At 45.6% G+C, this 20,180-nt stretch overlaps 1 protein-coding gene across 12 annotated transcripts in view; it reads right to left on the bottom strand.

Moving 5' to 3' along the window:
- The window catches only part of SEC31A (SEC31 homolog A, COPII coat complex component), a 59,098-nt gene that overhangs the window by 8,128 nt on the left and 30,790 nt on the right, over nt 1–20,180 (bottom strand). For 4 of the 12 annotated variants that reach the window (XM_081020685.1, XM_081020681.1, XM_081020689.1 and 1 more), the window contains 10 exons: nt 17,563–17,689; nt 16,758–16,903; nt 16,405–16,578; nt 15,717–15,893; nt 13,561–13,653; nt 12,781–12,907; nt 10,109–10,465; nt 6,906–6,944; nt 2,277–2,335; nt 841–1,113 (listed from right to left, as the gene is read on the bottom strand). In XM_081020685.1, the coding sequence (XP_080876811.1) occupies nt 841–1,113; nt 2,277–2,335; nt 6,906–6,944; nt 10,109–10,465; nt 12,781–12,907; nt 13,561–13,653; nt 15,717–15,893; nt 16,405–16,578; nt 16,758–16,903; nt 17,563–17,689 (1,572 nt within the window). The remainder of the gene's footprint in view (nt 1–840; nt 1,114–2,276; nt 2,336–6,905; nt 6,945–10,108; nt 10,466–12,780; nt 12,908–13,560; nt 13,654–15,716; nt 15,894–16,404; nt 16,579–16,757; nt 16,904–17,562; nt 17,690–20,180) is intronic. The other 8 variants (XM_081020688.1, XM_081020687.1, XM_081020690.1 and 5 more) reach the window with 8 other exon arrangements.

The raw sequence follows: 20,180 nt of genomic DNA, 5'->3' as shown, positions 1-20,180 counted from the left end.
ATCGTTCAACTCTGCCTCTTGGCCGCCCTCCCCTGCAGCCTCCGCTTCAGCCTCAAAGTCTGAACTGCTCTCTGCCCTAGCCTCTTCCTGCTCACTAAAGCCTGTCACCTCTTCAGCTTCCGACACCTCCTCCTCCCAGTCTTGTCCCTCTTCTCCCTCTGACCGCTCATCGTCATCCCAACACCAATTGCCTGGCCCTGAGCATCCTTCCTGTCAGATGGTGGTGTGGTTGCTCGAGAGCAAACAGGTAAGACTCCGACCTGTCTTTTCCAGGCTTTATTCTTAGTGCAAAACTATTTACAGTGAAGAGCGCCGCAAGTTCATGTCTGGCTCAGTCGCTAGCAGAATCTGGGAGTGGTTGGTCCTTGTACCTCCCCCAGCATAACAGTTGCTTGACCCCCAACCTTCTCCTCTCCTCCCTGCGCCAAAGCCTACTGCACAGAGTGGGCGCTAGCAAAGGGGTACTTCCCTCCTCTCCAGCTGGCTCAGGGTCGGTGTTGAGGTTCTCCCTAGCATCCCCTGGTCCCACCACCTCCTCTCCACTGGAGGTGGGGCTTTCCACCTCACCAGAGGAGGAACTGCTTCGCAAGACTTTTGGAGGTTCCCTGTAACACAACTGCCCTTCCACCTCTCGCCTCTGAGCTGATGGCAGTTCCCTGACACTTTCCCTGGGGGTTCCCTAGGGCAGTGATGGCCAAACTTGGCCCTTCAGCTGTTTTGGGACTACAATTCCCATCATCCCTGACCACTAGTCCTGTTAGCTAGGGGGTTCCACGGCTGGTGCCTCCCACCACTCCTTGGCATCCAGCCGGCCCAAGACACCTGGCCACCAGCTCTTACCTGCATGGTGTTGCCAATTGGCGCTCCAGGCGCCCCTTCCATGCTGGGCATGGACACGGCAGGAGTCATGATGGTCTGGCCCCCAGGTTGTGGGACGTTCTGGTAAGGGCTTGGCATGCTAGGTTGGCCTGGAGGAAGATGCGAGGGCTGGAACGGAACCTGGGCAGGAGGCATTGCTGGCTGCTGCTGCTGCTGCAGCTGGGCTTGAGGGTCCGACATGGGGTTCATTATCGGGGCTGTGATGGGAACCGGAGGCAGGAAGTTCTCAGGCACCTAAGGCAAAGGAAGGAAAAGAAGAGCTCACTCGAGTTCTTATGGCAACAGGTGTGTGATTAAATTATACAAGAGTAGGAAATGATATTTGCTACCACTGTTTTGAGGGCTGTTCACCTATCAAAGGATATTTCAGTTCCTTGTTCGTTGGGCATTCAATCATTAAATCAGCCTCTGCTAGCCTGACGTTTTGGACTACAATTCCTATCAGCCCTAGCCAGCAATTTAGCTAAGTTTAAAGGAGTTCTTTTTGAAGCTGTTGATGGAACAGGCAAGATTCATTCATGTATAACTTGCTGTTGATTTTTCCATGCTCCAGTCTTTCATAAACTGAAATGCGTTCGCAAGCCCTCTGATGATAGATTTAAAACAAATCCAAGAGAATTTTTTTAAAAAAACAATTATGCTTTTCAGGTTTATACATTTCACTAATTTTACAATCATTTTAACATTTCAAAACTTGACTTCCTTCCCCCTTTCTGCAGTGCCTTAAATTTATTTTAAATATCTTCTGCATATCCTAATTTAATTAATTTGCTCATTCATTCATTGACTTTAAATATAAAATTATAAAACTGCATGTTGTTACAATAATCCGGCCAATGTTCTTATCTGTTTACAATTTATCTGTAAATATTCAATAAATCATTTCCATTCTTTTATAAGTTTGCTTTCTTGCTTTCTTATTCCTCCAGTAAGTTTCGCCATTTCTGCATATTCCATAAGCTTCTTAATAGATTCTTGTAGTTATTCCATACTCTATACAATTTTTTCCTAATTATATGATTTCTAAATCCTTTATGAACTTTCACCTTTTCATACCATATATAAGCGTGCCAACCAAAAATATTGTCATGACCTTCTAAGTCTAGAATATGTGAATTCTCTAATGTTATCCGTTCTTTCAACCAGCAAAGACAGGATGCCTCATAATATAGTCTCATATCCGGCAGGGGAAAACCTCCTCTTTCTAAATCCAAGAGCTCTTACCCTCTTGAGTCCTGTCTTGCCTACTGGGGCAATTAAAAACCTCATTTTGGGGATCGGGGAGGACAACAACACACAGGCTAAGATAACCCTCTCTCTGGTTGCCACCTTTGGTGGCACCTGGGGAAGGGCCTTCAAAGTCACTCTTGGCACGTCCTAAGTTTCTTTTAACCTACCTTCTTTTTCTTTGCAATTCTGCTCAAAGCTGGAGGATCGTTCCAGCCATTCTGAGGTCCTGCAACAAGACCAAACAATATCAGTGGAATGTAAAGCATCCCAGAAAATCAGGAGGAGCAAATTTTGCCACATTCTAACTAGAGGCTAGCATTTCATCGGAATCTAGAAATTTCAGAGAGGGGGTGAGCATGTTCTGTATTTGAAATAGGAATGCAGATAATGCAAAAACCCATGTCTGCCTTCATAGCCTTTGGCCCAATTCCCTTGCTCCTCCTGCCCAACGGGAACTAAATTCAACTAGTTGCTCCTATATTTGTGCACGTTCTGCCTCCACTACCAGAATGCAGATTGCAAGCCCCACGAGGGAAGGACCTACCCTGTGGGTTTACACTACCTGCAAAGCTTTATGTAAATCGACAGCACAATATTCCAGTTACGATTAACATTCATTACAGTGCTCTTTGTCAATCTGGCATGGATTTGCAAGTACAATTAGCATAATCACATATATCTGTTATTTATCGGTACATATTTAATACGGTCATTGACATTTCTATCATTGGGCTAACGAAGAAATTTCAGAGATTTGTTTCGGACGTTGTTAGCAACAGACACCACTTTGGAATACCATGTTGCTGCTCTGGAGAACGCAGCATTTTGGCACTTCTGGGGTTTTAAATGCTGATTGATGCCCCAAAACGTTTCCAACTGAGCGATGTGCTGGCCACCGTTTGTCAAAATACATGCCTCTACTGGTTCGCCCTGGAAGTCTGGGCTGCAGAGCCTTTGTGGTGATTAAACAAAGAAACTGCTTTGTATCGATTTGGACAATAGGCCCATCTAAGCACAGTTGCTTAGGCTTAAAAGCTTCCCCTACACCAGGTGTGGGGACACTTCCCTGCCTGAGGGCCACAATCCTTTCTGGGGAAGCTTCCAGGGGCCACATAACAGTGGTGGTCAAGGCCAGAGGCAAACGTGGGCAAAGCAGTAGATGTCAATTTACCTTTGGACAGGAGGCCAGTTCCTACAAGCGCTCACTCACACAACTCTCTACCCTCCATCAATGCAAGCAAGAGGCATGATCAGAGTTGAAGGACACATTCCAACCATGCAAAAACACTGGAGGAGGATGTGAAGCAAGGCCGGTGAGGGTTGTGGTCTGGGTGGAGTGCCAAGGGCCAGACAAAGCCCTGAAGGGCCACATTTGTTTGGCCCACGGGCTGGAAGTTCCCTGCCTCTGATCTACCACTGACTGGCAGGAGTCCTTGACCACCTGGAGGTGAAAAGGACTGACCTTCTGCATACGAACTTTACCACTGGGCACTGCCCTTCCCAAAGGACAATGGATTTAAGAAGGAGGATTAAATCTGGGGACAGGCCTGTGCTATTTGCATTAATAAAAAGTCTAAGGACGCGTATTCAGATATGCAATGGGCAAAACCATTAGTTGATTACAATGGAACTAGGCCTGAAGACAGCAGTGAATCTTTTCGAGCCTAGGTTCCCGCATAGCTGTAGTTTTGCTAACGTTAGGATTAAATCAGCAACTGGTAGCAGAGAGACGCAGGTTTAGATCTTGACCGCCTATCCTTTCCAGAGCAGATCACTGAAAAAGACAACCAGCTTTTGCAGCACGGATATCAGGAGAGAATCAGTAATTCTTGGTAACCCATAAATCCACAGCAGAGTCAACATTTTTTTTTAAAAAAAATGATTTGGATCAAACTGGTAAAAATTGGAAAGAACAAAGCTGCTGTGAACATGCTCGTTTGAGTCACTTAATTAAGTACTGCTGCTGCTTGGCAGGAAGCCTGTCTCGCAGAGCGAGAGTGTGCTGCCATTGGTCTTGCTGCTTGAATTCATAATCACTAACTGGGAAGTAGAGTAACAACGGCTGCCTGCTACTGAGCCTCATGGGCTTGGGAGCTAAAATGCAGGGAGCCCCCTGCATTTGCAGTGCCAATTACTGTGCTTCCCTGGAAAAAAGCAGCTTCGCACATGAAAGCGCTCCGTCCAGGAAACTGATAGCTCAGTTGGTTAGAGGATGGTGCCCATAACGCCAAGGTTGCAAGGTTTCAGGTTTGATCCCTGTATGGGAAACTTCATATTTCTGCACTGCAGGCTAGATGATCCTCAGGGATGAAGTTCATTACAATATGTTTGCTGTATCCTGATCACTAACTGCAATATTTTAATCGCACTTACTGCATTTTTATTTTAAATTCTATGGCAGGCATAGGCAAACTCGGCCCTCCAGATGTTTCTTCCTTTATTATTATTAATTTTATACAGTATTACAGAAGGTTTTACAATCATAATAACCCGAATACAGTCAAGACCATATCTCATATATGTTCAATTGTACCAAATTCTTCACAAAAACCCCTTGTTTTGCTCTTCATTAATATTATTCTCCTTTAGACTCCATCATTTTAACCTCTTAAGTCACGTATATATCCTGGCCCTCCAGATGTTTTGGGACTACAATTCCCATCATCCCTGCCCACTGGTCCTGTTAGCAAGGGATCATGGGAGTTGTAGGCCAAAAACATTTGGAGGGCCGAGTTTGCCTATTCCTGTATCAGTGAACCGCTCAGAGATTTTACTTTTGCAAAGAAGAGGAGAAGGCTAAGCGGCAAATAAATCATCCAAATAAATAAAAAAGCTATGAACCTGTCCAGACAAAAGTGGCCAGCTGGGCCTCTGGCCTGAATACACATTGATGTTATCGTCTATTGGCAAGGGCTTCCGAATAAGCCTTATTGAAAATGAATGAAAGCAATACTGAGTGTGAATCCGGAATCAGTAGCTGCAGATGTTCCTGGTGGAATTTGCTCTGGCTCAGGAGTATGCAGGGACCTCTCCCGCCCCAACAAACATGCTTAGGGGGCAGCTTAAATTGGGATCTTCTGAACTCAAGGGCCACTCAAGTAAAACAAAAAGTAATGCAGGTTTGTTGCACAACACCGATAGTTAATCAAAAATAATCACAGCTGGAGTTTTTAACCACAGTGCTATCATTTTCTTTTTAGAAAACTGCAGCTCCCATTCTCTAAAAACCTAGGATTAACTCAGTTTCCTTGAGAAATTTGGATTCCCATGGTTCTGCAGCTCATTTGCAACTAAGGGCAAGAAGGTAAGTGTGTACTGGGCACAGGATTTCACTTTCTGTGAATCCCGGCATTGTTTCTTTTCCAAAGGAAGATTCTAGTTCTCATGACTATAGAAAATATAGGTTGAGAGTGTGGGGATAACGATCGCTCAAATCTTGGAAGCTAGCAGGGTTTCTGATGAAGATTTCTAGCAATCAAGGCTAAGCAGGGAGGGCTTCAGTGTTCTTCACAGCTCTTTCTCCCTTCCCAGGACTAACTAAATCATATTTTTTTAAAGGCTGAAAGTTGAAGGATAAATTAGGTGAAATAAGAAAAACAAAGGAGAAGAGAAGTATTTGCTGTTAGCATTTCAACTTTTTCTCTTCCCTCCCTCCATGAACAAGTCTCTGACCTGGGAAACTGAGAGACCCTGGTGAAGACCAACACCTAACCCCTAGAGGTCTTGGGATGTGGTGCCAGGGCAACTTAGAGGCCCCCTGCCTATGTCCCTGATGCTATGTTTGAGGCCGAATTTGCTCTTCCTTCTATTAACCGAAACGTATTTCCTGTGCCGAAAGGAAGAACTGCAGGTAGACATCTTCACAACCCCTGCAATTCCTCTTCTTTTCCATCAGTGCAAGCAGGTAAAGGTAAAGGGACCCCTAACCATTAGGTCCAGTCGCAGACGACTCTGGGGTTGCGGCACTCGTCTCGCTTTATTGGCCGAGGGAGCCGGCATACAGCTTCCGGGTCATGTGGCCAGCATGACTAAGCTGCTTCTGGTGAACCAGAGCAGCGCACGGAAACGCCGTTTACCTTCCCGCTGGAGCGGTACCTATTTATCTACTTGCAATTTGACGTGCTTTCGAACTGCGAGGTTGGCAGGAGCAGGGACCGAGCAACGGGAGCTCACTCCGTCACGGGGATTCGAACCGCCGACCTTCTGATCGGCAAGTCCTAGGCGCTGTGGCTTAAACCACAGGCAGGAGGCAGCTTACAAACAGCTTATGCAAATCTGTTCGATCTGCACAAGTTAAGCAAATTTTTCTGGATTTATTTGGACACAGAACTTGGATTGATTAGGTGCAATTTCTTTTAATGTTCCATTGGAAAGTGCAGAATACACACGCCCTGATTTTAAGGATAGTTGCAACTATTTGGAAGATTGTGTAACTGTCTTCTCAGCTTTTCTGAACACGAAAGGCAGCTGTCCTGTTTGTGCAAAGACTGCTTCAAAAATTATAGTGCAGACCATGGAAATTAACATTTCAGAGCGTTACTCCTCTCCCAATGAATGCAACAAACATCTGTTTTAGAAGTTGATCACATCTGTGGTTATAAATCCCAGCTCTGTTATTTGAGTCAAACCATTTGTCTCCATTAAAATGTTACCGAGTGTTAAATTTCATTGGATTTAACAAGTATTATTAGCACAAAGTATTGAATTTGCGGTCACATGCACTGCTAGAGTCCAATTTGTTAGATGTGCGTGCTGTGCCTTAATGATTTCCATTTTATAAAAGGTAGCTAAGTCACCTTGCAGGATACTGGCTTGGTCTTGTATGGATTGATAGTCTGCAGACAAAACGCAAAAAAACCTCAGGAGCAATTTAAAAGGAAAAAAAGATACACTACCTTCCCATTACCAGCTTTTTCCAAGCTTTGCATGTGCTGGAAAATACCTTCTAAGGTTTCAAGAACAGATTTCAAGCGTCCGCTCTTACCAATCCTCACTCCCAGTTTAGCCATGCAGCCCCAGAGTTTGCCTAAGCAGCAAAGAGCAAGCCACCTTCTTCAAGGAAATGCACTCAGTATCCACAACCTCCTCACTAAGAAAACCTAGAGGAGTTTCCCAGGAACCGTGGGATTCTTAAAGAACTCCATTTGAATAGCTGCTGGTGTTGTGCTGGGCTTAAGGCCTGCAAGGCCTGGTTCCAAATTCTTGGTTCCAAAGTCATTTTTAGTGATGTGAGGTGAGAATATTCTCTGCTAGAAAATTCTCCGGAGAATATTCTCCACAAAGTGTAAGTTCTAATGTAAGAACCAGTTTTACAACCCACATTTAAAAAATCTAGTAAATAATAAATCAAGCTGTGATATTGCCAGTGTAAGTAATGAATAATTATTTTTTTGATCCAGTTACATTACGGGGCATTGTGTCATTCACCATTGGCAGTTCTGAAATGTGAGCTACAGAAACTTTTTTTTTTTTTAGTTTTAAAAATGCTATTCATTTAATTTGATGAACATTTGAATTCCTATGTTTTTCAACTGTATGTAATAGGCTTGGTGAGTAACGTGAGTCATTCACGCTGAATTTTCAATTTCAAGTTTGGTGCAAAAAATATATATCAAAGAATGTGAATTCACTGCATTGCCCCATTGAATAAAAGTATCTTTGCAGTTTTTGGTTGCCATCTGAACAAGTTTACCCATGAATAAACATGTATATTAACTAATTATATCATTTTCAATGCATTAAAATGAATATCCTCCTATTTTAAATGAAAATTCTCTAATATTCTCATTAATCGAGAATATTCTTGAGAATATTCTCCAAAAGATTATTCTCGAGAATTGAACATCACTAGTCCTGTTCATCAAAGTGAAAATGGGATAACCCTGCAAAAACAGGGATGGGGTAGGCATGGTCCTCTAGTTGTCTGGACTCCAACAGTCAGGGATGATGGGAACTGAAGCTCAACATCTAGAGGACCACACCTGTTTTAAGAGTTCGGCTGTGAACTGAACATGGAAGCTACCCCCATTAGAAAACTTTAGTCCACAGCACTCTTTGCAAGGCGCCCTGGGACACGTATTCCTTGAAGTGAACTCAAAAGCACTCTAACCCATTTTTCTACCAGGAAAGAGGAACAGCTGCTGTGTATCTAACGTAATTTCATCCAAACCTGTAACCTGTAATAGCCTTGCTCCCGTCATACCCTGGCCAAAATAAAATAATAATAATAATAATAATAATAATAATACAAAGTTTTGGTCCCTGACAAAAGCTTTGTGTCTTCCTGTTATGCTTATTTGCATTTTATTTTCAAGGAAAGGAAAGCTAAAGAGTTGAACGACACCGATAAAGAAACAGGTCTGTTATCATGCACCGATAGCATGCTCAAGACAAAAAACATTAACAAAAGCAAGTTCACAGTTCTCTCATTTTGGGCCAAACATTCTTGTGTCATGCAGAAGCAAATGTTCCAGACATACTTCTTTAGTTCATGCGAGAAGAAAAACATACCTTTAAAGGGTTTCTAAATTGCTTCATCGATATCGAGTCTCACCTTTAGTGAACAACTGTCGCTCGCCCCCTCCCCCTTACTGGTGCCAATCCCAATGGGAAAACTTCAGCTAACAATGAATATAAAGGGCTGGAGTATGGATATAATAGGTCAGAGGTCAATGCGTTTTGTTCTGGTTGGAATTTCAGCATCATGTTTATAAGGTATGCTCTGATTAAGTTTCCAGAATTACTACCATTATTATTTTAAAGGGACAGGTCAGATCGCACCCCCCCCCAAAAAATGTCGCCAACCTTGGGTTTAAAACAAGAACCCTGGTCCATGCTCTCTTGAAACCATCTCAAAGCTTGCTAATGGAATAATCTTTGTTAAGAAGTGAGAAATAGAGCACCACAAGGATTCTTCACATATCATGGCTATATGCCTGTTTTGGATCCTGGCTCCCAATGGGCAACAGCAGTTGCTCCCATGCCACTTCAGAGAAGTATAAGGCTTCCTGTACTTACACACTTCCATAAATACAAATGTTTGGTCTGTGTAGCGCAGCTGTAGCTTTGCAGGTTTTCCAGAGTGGCACAGGTGCAACTGCAGTGGTAAGCAGGTGAAGTGACCGTACTTTAGGAGAGTCAGTGTGGTGTAGGGGTTTAAGTGCTGGACTCTTGGGCTGCAAAGGCCTTGGTTCAAATCCCCGCTCCATTCTGAAGTTCACTGGGTGAATGTGGGCCAGCCACTATCTCTCAGCCTAGAGCAGTGGTTCTCAACCTGTGGGTCCCCAGATGTTGCTGGACTACAACTCCCATCATCCCTGAGCTCTGGCCTTGCTAGCTAGGAGTGATGGGAGTTGTAGTCCAACAACATCTGGGGACCCACAGGCTGAGAAAGGCTGCCCTAGAGCATTTCATGGGGCTCTTGCAAGGGTAAAGGAGGTAGGGGGTGGCCCTGATCTCCCTGGCAGGCTAAAAAAATCTAGCAAACTGATAGCGGGTAACACAATTTTCTGCGGGAGGCTTGAGAATGTTAAACAATTGGCTAGGCAATTTTGGGGCATGGCAAACAAACAAGAGCCAGGTCCCATTCCAAAGCCTTGTTCTTATAAGTCGCTGGCTGAAAGCTGCCAGCACTGATGTCTTGACTTCCTTTTGGTCTTGTTTTTGGTTAAAGCAGGGCAGGTGTCAAGGCCCTTCTACAGTTTTAGAGCCTCTATGCAGCAAATGACTCCTGGGACTATCTCTGGATTCTCTTTTGACTCACGGCAGGGGCGTTTGGTCACTCACGCTGCTCTGGACAGAGCAAGCTGCTGGTCCTATACGGAAGGCAAAAGATGACGATGCTTTTCAGAAGCACACAACCAGAGTTTTGCGCAAGCCACCAGTTTTGCGCAAAACCATGTCAGCGTACACATGCAAAACGACGAGGATAAATGAAACGTGCGCCCCATTCCGCCCCACCCCCAAAATGCATAACAAAGGCCCCTTTGCAAGCGCAGACCTGTTCTTTGGGATGCAGCGAGCTCACTGGTTGCCGGCTCTGTACCTGAGGGTCCAGGAGGCAGCGCATATGGCAGAGAAGATGCTGGGGCTCCCGGCCGGCCATGCTGGAAGGAGGCACCAGAAGGAGGGGGAGGAGGAAGAGAAGAGCTGGGGTTCAAGCTGGTCGGGGAGGGCTGGGGCTGGGCTGGGTACAGCTGGGAGGGCATGGAGGTGGGAGGGTTAGAGGGCATGTACGGAGGGTTGGGGTTAGCGTAAGAGGCTGAGGTGGGAGGGGGCGGAGGAGGTTGTTGCTGGTGGGGCTGATAGAGCGACGGTCCCCCCGTTCCGAAAGAATACTGCTGCGCTGTCTGGCAAGCTACATCGGAGAGGGTGGGGGGAAAGGAGAAGGTTATGTTAGTAAAGTGAGGCCGAGCTGAAACGGGAGAAAACACAGCCCTCCTAAGAGGGGCTGCAGGTTAAGCATTCCAGATAAAGGTTCCTGCTTTAATACGGAAGATAAAAACAGAAAATTATTATTAATTAAATCTGCATACAACACCCGAAGATCACGGGGCGGTGCACTACATAAAAATACAAAACGAGAACACAGAATGCGTAATAAAACGAGAACGAAACCAAAACAAAGCAATAACCCCCCCTCCCCACAGACACATTTAGAATCGTGGGGTAGGAGAGCTGGGGGGGGGTTGGGAATCACATCTGGCAACCTATGCGCCCCTTTGGTCTCAGATAGTACATGGGTAGAGGAGCCCAGGACACAAATTTTCACAGCTGTCTAGTTGCTATGGTGGCACGTTTACCAAAAGTAATGTATTTAGCGTTCACTCTGGAAGTGCATACCCTGTTTGACCAAACTAAGCCTCCTAGACATGGGTAAATAAGGCAAATGAGCCTCCATAGCCATTAGAGCAGGCATAGGCAAACTTGGCCCTCCAGGTGTTTTGAGACTACAATTCCCATCATTCCTGACCACTGACCCTGTTAGCTAGGGATGATGGGAGTTGTAGTCCCAAAACATCTGGAGGGCCGAGTTTGCCTATGCTTGCACTAGAGGGCCAGGAACATTTGTGTCCCAGATTTTTTTAGACTTGTCTACCCATGTACTATCTGAACCCAAAAGGGCACATTGGCCGCCAGATGTGAAATGTATTGGCATTGTTTTCAGCTCTCCTACCCCACTAGAAAGCCATACAGTGGTGCCTCGCAAGACGAAATTAATCCGTTCCGCGAGTCTCGTCTTGAGATTTTTTCGTCTTGCGAAGCACGGCTATTAGTGGCTTAGCGGCTATTAGCAGCTTGGCGGCTATTAACGGCTTAGCGGCTTTAAGAAAAAGGAAACAAACTCGCAAGACGTTTCGTCTTGCGAAGCAAGCCCATAGGGAAATTCGTCTTGCGGAACGACTCAAAAAACGGAAAACTCTTTCGTCTAGCGAGTTTTTCGTCTTGCGAGGCGTTCGTCTTGCGGGGCACCACTGTATAATGTTAATTGGCCAAAAAGCCTGGTTGAAGAGGAACGTTTTTGCCTGGCGCCTAATCTCTAATAATCGATCTCTAGGTCAAGGATGGGGGAATCTGTTGCCTGTGAGATGCTGCTGCCGAATGCGACCCAGAGGGCCACAGGATCTCCCCTTCCCTGCTCTAGGGGGCTAAAAAGAGACAAGGGCAGTGGGGGGTGGGTGCGTGGGGAGACCAACGACACGTATGCAGCTCGCCCTGAATAATTTAGAAGGCACATTGTTCAGCCAAGTGCCATTTCTTCCTTAGAAGGAGAATGTTCAAAAATTCTTTGACACGTCTGTTCAAAAGCTCTCCCTGCTCCCCACCATGCTGCCTGGCAGAAATTGCTTGGATGTTAAGTGCTGTTACCAGATGAGTTATTAAGGGGAGATGGGGAGAGAAGAAATCAAATGAATATCACAAGGTTGCAGCTATTTCACTGCAAAATCCATAGCTCATTTATTTAATGCCTCTATGATGCCTGAAGAGAAATTTGTCAATCCCAAAGGGAACCTGAGCAGCATGGTGGGCTGAGAACAGAGTTACAGGGAGAGGGGGAGGGAGGGAGGGAGGGAGAGAAAGAAGGAAAGAAGGAAAGGAGGAAAGGAGGAAAGGAGGAAAGAAAGAAAGAAAGAAAGAAAGAAAGAAAGAAAGAAAGAAGAGAGAGCAGGTTTAAGATCCTTCACAGTCATAAAAGGTACAAGCCATCCCACGCTCTTGGGATACAATGGGGAAAATAATCCAAGTTGCCAAGTTATTCACAACATTGGTCCAGATTCAGCTAACTGGATGCTCTAGCAGAAGCCAGTGCAAGGTCTCCCAGTAGCACAACAGGCCCCTTACCATCCAATCTGCCTTGCCAGGGTATGTGTATGTAGTAGTAGTAGTAGTAGTCGTAGTAGTATACCACCCTTCATCTGCAGATCTCAGGGTGCTGACAGAATGAACGTATTCTCACAACTTCCTCCTTCAGGTCGAGGTACTTTTCAAGGGAGAAAGATGTGACCACTTTTACCCCCCATGTGACCATGGCAGCGGTGATGGGGAGGGAGTGGTTCAAAGGCTTCATGGGCACCAGGGTTGCCACAACAACAAACCTAGGTTTATAGCACACCAAGCTCAACGTAATAAGAATAAAGGGGGGGGGAATACTAGGAAGACTGTGCTACTCACGTTGTGGATACGCTTGTTGTGCTGCGACCTGAGAGTACATATTGTAAGCAGGAGGCGCCGGCTGATGTGGTGGTGCGCTGGGATTAACAGTCCCTGGCATAAACCCTGGAGGAGGAGGGTTTTCCCCCTGGGGAACAAATTGGGAAGAGAAGAAAGGTTAGGTTTGGTTAGGTGCATATGAAGCGAAGGCTTGGCCCAGAATGACAGTTTGCAAAGTTAAAAGTCCTGCTCTCAAAGCACTCATTAGCTCACACACAATTCTTTTCCACTTCCCACCTTACTTTGAATGTAAAGACAGAACATGCAACAGGGTAGCCACCTGCAATGCCAAAAAATGGAGAAAACCTAACGTGCGCTGAATTCATTATGGGGAATGGGACGGTCAACTCAAGGTGCTTTTAAGGGCTAAATCATTTATTCAATTTGTTAGGGAGGGAGAAATGTGGCAGCGGGGAGGAATTAAGCCCACCTGTTCCCCCAGTGGAAACTATGGGGGCCTCGTTGATTGAACTCAAAATCTGATTCACAGGCCAGAAGACATCCTGAAATACAGCAAGGCCGGCTGGGAAATCTGATTGATCTGAAACCTGTGCCTACTTCCCAGATGGCAAGGAACGCACTGAGAATTGCAAAGTGTGTATAAAAAAGGTGATGGGAGCGGGGAGGGAGCATAGGAATGGCATAGAAAGGGATATGTGTGCAAGGGTCCAATTTTTATTTAAAAAATAATAATAACAAGGAGAGCAGATCCTGCTCAAAGAGGAATAATTAATGTTATACCTGTGTCTCAGAGGGAGAGGCTGCAGGAGGATGGCTGGGAAGGGCAGTGGGGTTTTTGTTACTCCAGGTAGTGACAGTAGGGGCAACTCTAACCTGAATTGAACAGAGAGATACCAATCATGGAAAAATAAAACGAAATGAAAAAAGAAGAAGAAAAAGTCCGAAAGGGTGTCAAAACAGCCAGAATGCTCAAAAAATGCCCCCCCCCAAAAAACACCAAACAATGCCAACCCCCTATTTGCCATGCTGCTTAACAGTTATGATTGTTTAAGACCTCGATCACTGTATTCTTAGGAGCCAAGCAGCCAAGACAAGGCAGCACGGGGAAAGAGAAGAAGCTCAGGGGAAGAAGGCAGCGAACGCTCAGCGGTGATTTAGATTTCACCTGGTTAGTGCTGTTGGATTGACTAGGATGCTTTTATTTGGCATGTTTTGCATCCCTAACAAGCTGCAGTCTTGGTGCCAAGTGCTGCTTGTCTAATACTCGATTGCCTGGATTGTTTTAGAACGCAGGAACCGACAGAGAGCCCTGTGGAAGACAGGAACTCCCAGAGCATACAAGTGGAGAACGTGGACTGAGGGTGGGGAAGACACAAACATACACAGCATACCTGGCCATATAAAACTCAGCGTGGGCACCAGACTGCTCTGTGACTATTGCAGCTGCTGGGTTGGGATAATGCCATGCAGTGCTTTTATGTTTTTGTAAAAAACAACACGAGGTGCCCGTGCTTATATTGATGAGTGCCATGGGTGCCAGCACAAAATGGCTGCTATGGGCAGCAAAAAAAGAGGTGCTGGAACTCTGTACCTATTAGTGCTGTCGCACAAACAAAAGGCCTGATGATATTACAAAATCAAGACAAGAATAAGACACATTATGTTCTTTGCAGAATCAATACATAGTATTATGTAATTAAGATACACAAAGGAAAGGAGCAAGACCCAAAGAGCACAGCAGCTTCTGCCTGCATTTAAGACTCAGCCACATACAGAGATTGATTTGTGCTTTGCCTTTCACATCAGAAAACGGGGTGAAATCAGCACTTACTCTTGAGCCTGTCCAGCACTTGTCTTCATAGACAAAGTGAGCCATTCCCATTTACAATATACCACTCCGCTTTCCTTTGGACCACATCAGCGAGGCTGAGAGGAGGGTCTTGTCGTCTGGGCAGCCCAGGACCTCTTTACCCACTGCCCAGGCAGTGTGTCCGGGGAAGTCACTCTGGTGCTGCTATTACAGTGATTCCAACTTCACCCCCGGGGGCACACTCCATTCTGAGACAGATGTGTGCCAACAACATGTGTGCTTAAAAGAGAAAAATGTGCACATCCCAAAGACAACAGCCAGGGGGGACACAGCCTCTGGTGCTGGTCTCTCCTGGTGTGTTAGAGGCAAGAGAACAACGATGCACAAGTTTCATGCTCTCTATCCATAAGAACAGCCTTGCAAATAGGCTGCTTCTAAGCTATAAAATCGTTCAGGAGCCACCTCTCCACAAACATTTATACTTGTCATTTGTTGCGTCAAATAAAACATTTTCTTTTCTTTTAGCTTATAAACACTTCTAGGCTTGGTCACCTGGAGAAGATGCTTGCTCACTACAGATCACCCAGACAACACTGTATTTACAAGCCTGCCCTAACTGTGTTTTAAGTCTGCTATCATAGCTGTCTGGCAAATATATCAAAAGGATGAGGAGCCATAAGCCTTGGAGCAAATTATCCAGCTTATTTCAAGCTGAAAGGGTAGTGGCAAAACACACCCCAAATTCATTATCTGCACAGGGAATTAAAGCAACACAAAGGGTGGTGGAAGGCGGGGAGAAAAGAAAGCAGGTGAAAATATCTCAAGCAGGATTTAAGGCTACAACACTCGGCATTTAAAAGAGCATTTCACATCAGCAAAAGCTTGTGTGGCATCAAAACGAACACTCAGGCAGGCTGGCTCGCAAGATTCCCATGATCGCTTTTCAGAAAAGCACATGTACAAACTGCAAAAAGCACAAGCAGAAGCTGCTGCTGGAAAGACTTGCAAGAAGCACTTCATATAGATGCTGCGGGCGCTGAATGCTCAGAACATTAGGCAGAATGATGCTGCAGCAAAGCTGGGTGTCCACAGAAGCCGAAGTGTGGCTGCTGAAGGTGTCCGTTACCTGGTGATAGTATTGCTGGGCTGGGACTTGTGGCATCTGCGCCTGGCCAGCCGCAGGTCCAACTCTCCCCCTGGGTGCTGCAGGCTGTCTTTCGTAAGGTACCTTTGGTGCTTCTGGGGCCCGGGAAAGCTCTCCTTGAGCTCTACAAATCCTTTCCCGCAACAAGATGATGTTTGGCTGCAAAGAGGAAAGAAACCACAAGTAATTGCACACATACACCCCACAAGCAAGCGGGATCCAATCAAGAGAACTGGTGCATTCGTTATTCAACACAGAAGGTGGCAGGAGAATAGAGTCGTGAGAAGGCACGAGGACTCGAGTTACTGCAGCAGCAGAATAATTTTTCACCTATGCTGAAGCAGGGACCCAAGGAGATACACAAATATATCTAATCTTTGCAAGATGAGGGGTGTTCCACATCTTGCAGGCAGGCAGGAGATGTTGGGGAGCTTCAACACAGCTGTTCCACCAGGCCTTTGGTCAGGGCACAGCCTGACTCCCTCCTTTGGCAATCTTTACAAAGCTTTAGTTTATGGTTGCCATCAATTTTGATTTTAATTAATTTTTATAATGTTTTTATAATGTTGCACTATTTTAGTGTTGTTAGCCGCCCTGAGCCCGGCTTCGGCTGGGGAGGGCGGGATATAAATAAAATTTATTATTATTATTAAAATCCGAGCCCGTTTACCTGGTTGGTGTTCTCGGGAAGGAAAGCTAAAGCTGCAGCGGTGCTGCCCTGCGAAGCCAGGAGGTTGGCATACTGGCTCATCTTGTCGGCCAAGAGAGCCCCGACTGTGCTGGCGTCGGCCACTTGCGTCTGCTGCACCGCCTTGCGCAGGATAACCACTTTCTCAATGAGGTCCTACAGGGAGAAAGAAAAAGAAAATAGTTAAGCGGGAAGCAGGCCAGTTTGGATTAAAGAGTTTCTATCTGCATGTGGGTCCCTTTTTTTTACCAGCAGAATTTCATATAAAGTTTAAAGGTGTCGTGTTATCTCACAGGGGACCAGACCCAAAAGGGAACCAGTTAACGAGGAGCTACCTGAAGGGAAAGCGGGGTGCTTCCATCTTGAGCTTTAGTCCAGCAGGCAACCAGCTTTTCTACATTTCCAGCACAAATGTAACATAGGCAAGCCTGAGTCTGCAGATGGCTGTCACCTTCGCTTTCAAGTCTAGAGCCCAACAAATCTAGGAATTAGAAGGGAAAGAGTGCATATTTGAATCCATGCAATTAAAACCTGCGCTGTTAAAAATGCACCAATGTCAAGTTCAGAAGTTGCATTCCAAATGACCAGAATGTGCCAAGGGCTCAAGTGTTCCCTCTTCCATTTGCTGGCTATCGCTAGCCACCATTTGCTACGACATTCAAGTCTGGCAAAGTTATGGTTGGTGCTAATCTTAGCTGCCCATTCTAGACATCATGAAAAACCTATGATTATAGGAACCAGGAAATGGAGGCTACTAAAGCCATGCTGTCATTTGATCCATTCCAGCTGGTGGTTATAATAACTTTTTCTGTAAGAATTAGTGCTTGAGTTTGCTTCCCTGCCTCATCCCTCCAAATCCCCTTTTCCTTTTGTGCTGTGCCTTTTAAGAATGTAAGCCTGCAAGTTTGCTCAGTCTTTTCATTGATATTTTAGGAGCTGCTATGGAAACCTTTTTCTGATGAAAGGTAAGGTAAAAATGCTTTAAATAATAATAATAATAATCCTGTGTGCTTAATTGCTTACTAAATGAGATGTGTTCATATTTTATTTCAGTGAAGGAAAATGCAAGCTATAAAAAAGATACGTTGCATTTTAATTAAAGAGTAACCCAACACCTTCATCTGTGTCTAGTTTCCTCACCACAGAGAGCAGCAAATTCATCTGGCCTTGCGTAAGTCAACACGGCAGCTAAAGCTTCCCTCCAGTTTTGCAGGTCGCAAGACTGGACAATCTCCTTCCAGTTCTTGGTCACAACTGCAGTGATGAGCTGAGAAGAAAAGGCAGAGAACAAATAAGTGTATTATGACTGCCCTGTTCTAATGCTGTGCATTTACCGATTGAGCATCCTAGCCAAGAGAGTAAAGCGGTTCTGCAAAAGCTTGCTTTAAAAACAGGATCTAAAGACATGCACACTGTTCACTGGTTACTACTACGCTACAGTAATCTTGGGTCATGGTTTTGTACAAGCGAAATCTGTAGTTGCCTAATCTACACATGCAGCAGGATGTGGTGGTAAAATAGAAAATATTACTTCATGCTGCAGGTTGTGGGGGTGGGAATCACATTTCTGGAATGTCTCTCCTATTTTTTAAAAAGCCTTGCAAGTAGAAAACTAGCACATAAGGGAGAAAGGTCTTAGTCCAGCCACTTCAGTTGTGCTAGTTTCCCCCTGCCTACAGGAAATTGTTTTTGGTTTGATTCACATATAGGAACATTAAAATGTGATTATCCCAACTTGGGGTGTAAGATCATACACTCAAAATTCCTCCCTACCCAATAACTACATCCTCCCTAACCACTTCTTTCTCTACAGCATTTTGAAGGTTTCCTCTTTCTGAGGCCTAGTTCTCACAAACGACGGATGAGAAACCCGGAATGTACCACCACAGAATGAAGGTGGAGGCTTGCTTGACTGAATGTTTCTTCCACATAGAAAAATAGATTATCAGGTAAGGGAAGTCATAGACTAGTCAGATGACTCATCTACAACCCTCTGCCTGATAATCACATCTAACCTGCGTTCGAAACTCCCATTGTTCTAGGTGCGTTTTGTGACAAGGAATTTCATTAGCTCGAGCAGTTTCTGAGCTCTGGGTGCAGTACTGCGCTGAAGATTTCAGATTAAAACTGCAGAGCAGAAGGAAAGGAGGACCTTTTTCTGCCTCCCCACTTCCAGCTGCTCTCTGAAGACTGGAGAAGAGACCCTCTAAATAATATTAGCAGGGGAAGAAAGGCTTTGCTCTTTTTTGCAGTCTTCAGATGAGGACTGGACCATGTGAAAAACGAATGCAAGATTTTAGCTGAAGTTCATTCATTTTCAGCTTTATATTCTTGCTGTTAAAAAAGCGTGCTTAGATAGTCCGTTGTTGTGCCCATAAACAAGGTTTAAGGTGCCATTCAGCTCCTAGCCTTCCTGTCTCAGTTTGTAACACTGCACCCAACACTTGAGAAACAGATAAATAAAAATGTTCTCCCCCATTTCCTGCCTGCGGTTCACGGATCTTAATCTCCCTACAGCTCTGCTCCCTTACTACATCCTCACTTACAATTTAGCATCATGATCTCTTGCTTCTGCTCCCAGCAGCTTCGGACACGGTGAAGGTGCAATGAGCGCAGGACACTGGTGCGTGTGCACTATACTACCTCCTCCTGTGTCGCTTCACCACATCCACAAACATTTAAGCCCCCGGGATTTTATAGCGCAGACCATGGGTCAGCAAACTAAGGCCCGGGATCTGGATCTGGCCTAATTGCCTTCTGGATCTGGCCCGCGGACGGTTCAAGAATCGCCACATGGAGATTCTGATCGTTCAGGCTGCGCCATTCCCCCCCCCACACACACACCATGGCAACACCTCCTCCCTCCCTCCTCCCGGCTTCTCCCCACCCTGCCTAGAGGAGGAAGGGGGCTGGGCTTTGTTGAGCTGCGGTTGGCTGAGTGCCATTTTAAGCAGCCCCTCTCCGGAGCCAGACCTTTCGAGCCACTCATCGTCCCTCCGCTGTCTGCTGCCACCAGCCCCTGCCGCTCGCAAGGCACAGGTAAGCAGCCACTGGGGCTCATCTGGTGCTGTGCAGAAGGGGGGGGGAGAGTCGTGGGGGGAATTCCCCCCCCCCAAATATAGTCCGGCCCCCCACAAGGTCTGAGGGACAGTGGACCGGCCCCCTGCAGAAAGTTTGCTGACCCCTGGCGTAGACATCAGACACACGCTAAACAAGACCCCAACAACAGAGGCATTTGACAGGTTGGAAGATGGCACATCTAACATTGGAGGGGGAGGACCAAGAGGAAGAACTAGATCTATGAAATAACAAGAGTATGAGAAGAAGTAGGGAGAACACCAGAAGTGCAGTATACCTTTGTGGCTTACAGGTAACTTTGCACCCGTTAATCTCTGCCTAGTCGGCACCATCAAATGTTTTATTCATCAACCTATCTGGTTCCAGAAACCAAGGGGTGTACAAAGACTGCCACAATTAACTGCAACATTTGTCTTATCACTAGAAGTTTCAGGATCTTGGTAATCTAATTCAGGAACTTGATTGTCTAAAGCTGTGCCTAAATTGCTTATCATCGTCTCCCGGAGGAGTGATTTCTTTTTTAGTTACAGCCAAAGAAACCTGGCTATAACTCCCTTGTTTGTGGGGACAAACAAGGGAGACTTCAATCATGAGGAGGTGTGAACAGCTGTCAAGTGGGACAGATTGATAGGACACTTGAGAAAGTAAACAAGGCAACTGAAAAAAGAAGCTGGTTTAGG

The sequence above is a fragment of the Podarcis pityusensis genome, assembly GCF_964106645.2.
Source record: "Podarcis pityusensis genome assembly, chromosome: 9".
NCBI lineage: Eukaryota > Metazoa > Chordata > Lepidosauria > Squamata > Lacertidae > Podarcis > Podarcis pityusensis.
This window is presented reverse-complemented; position numbering and strand designations above follow the sequence as displayed.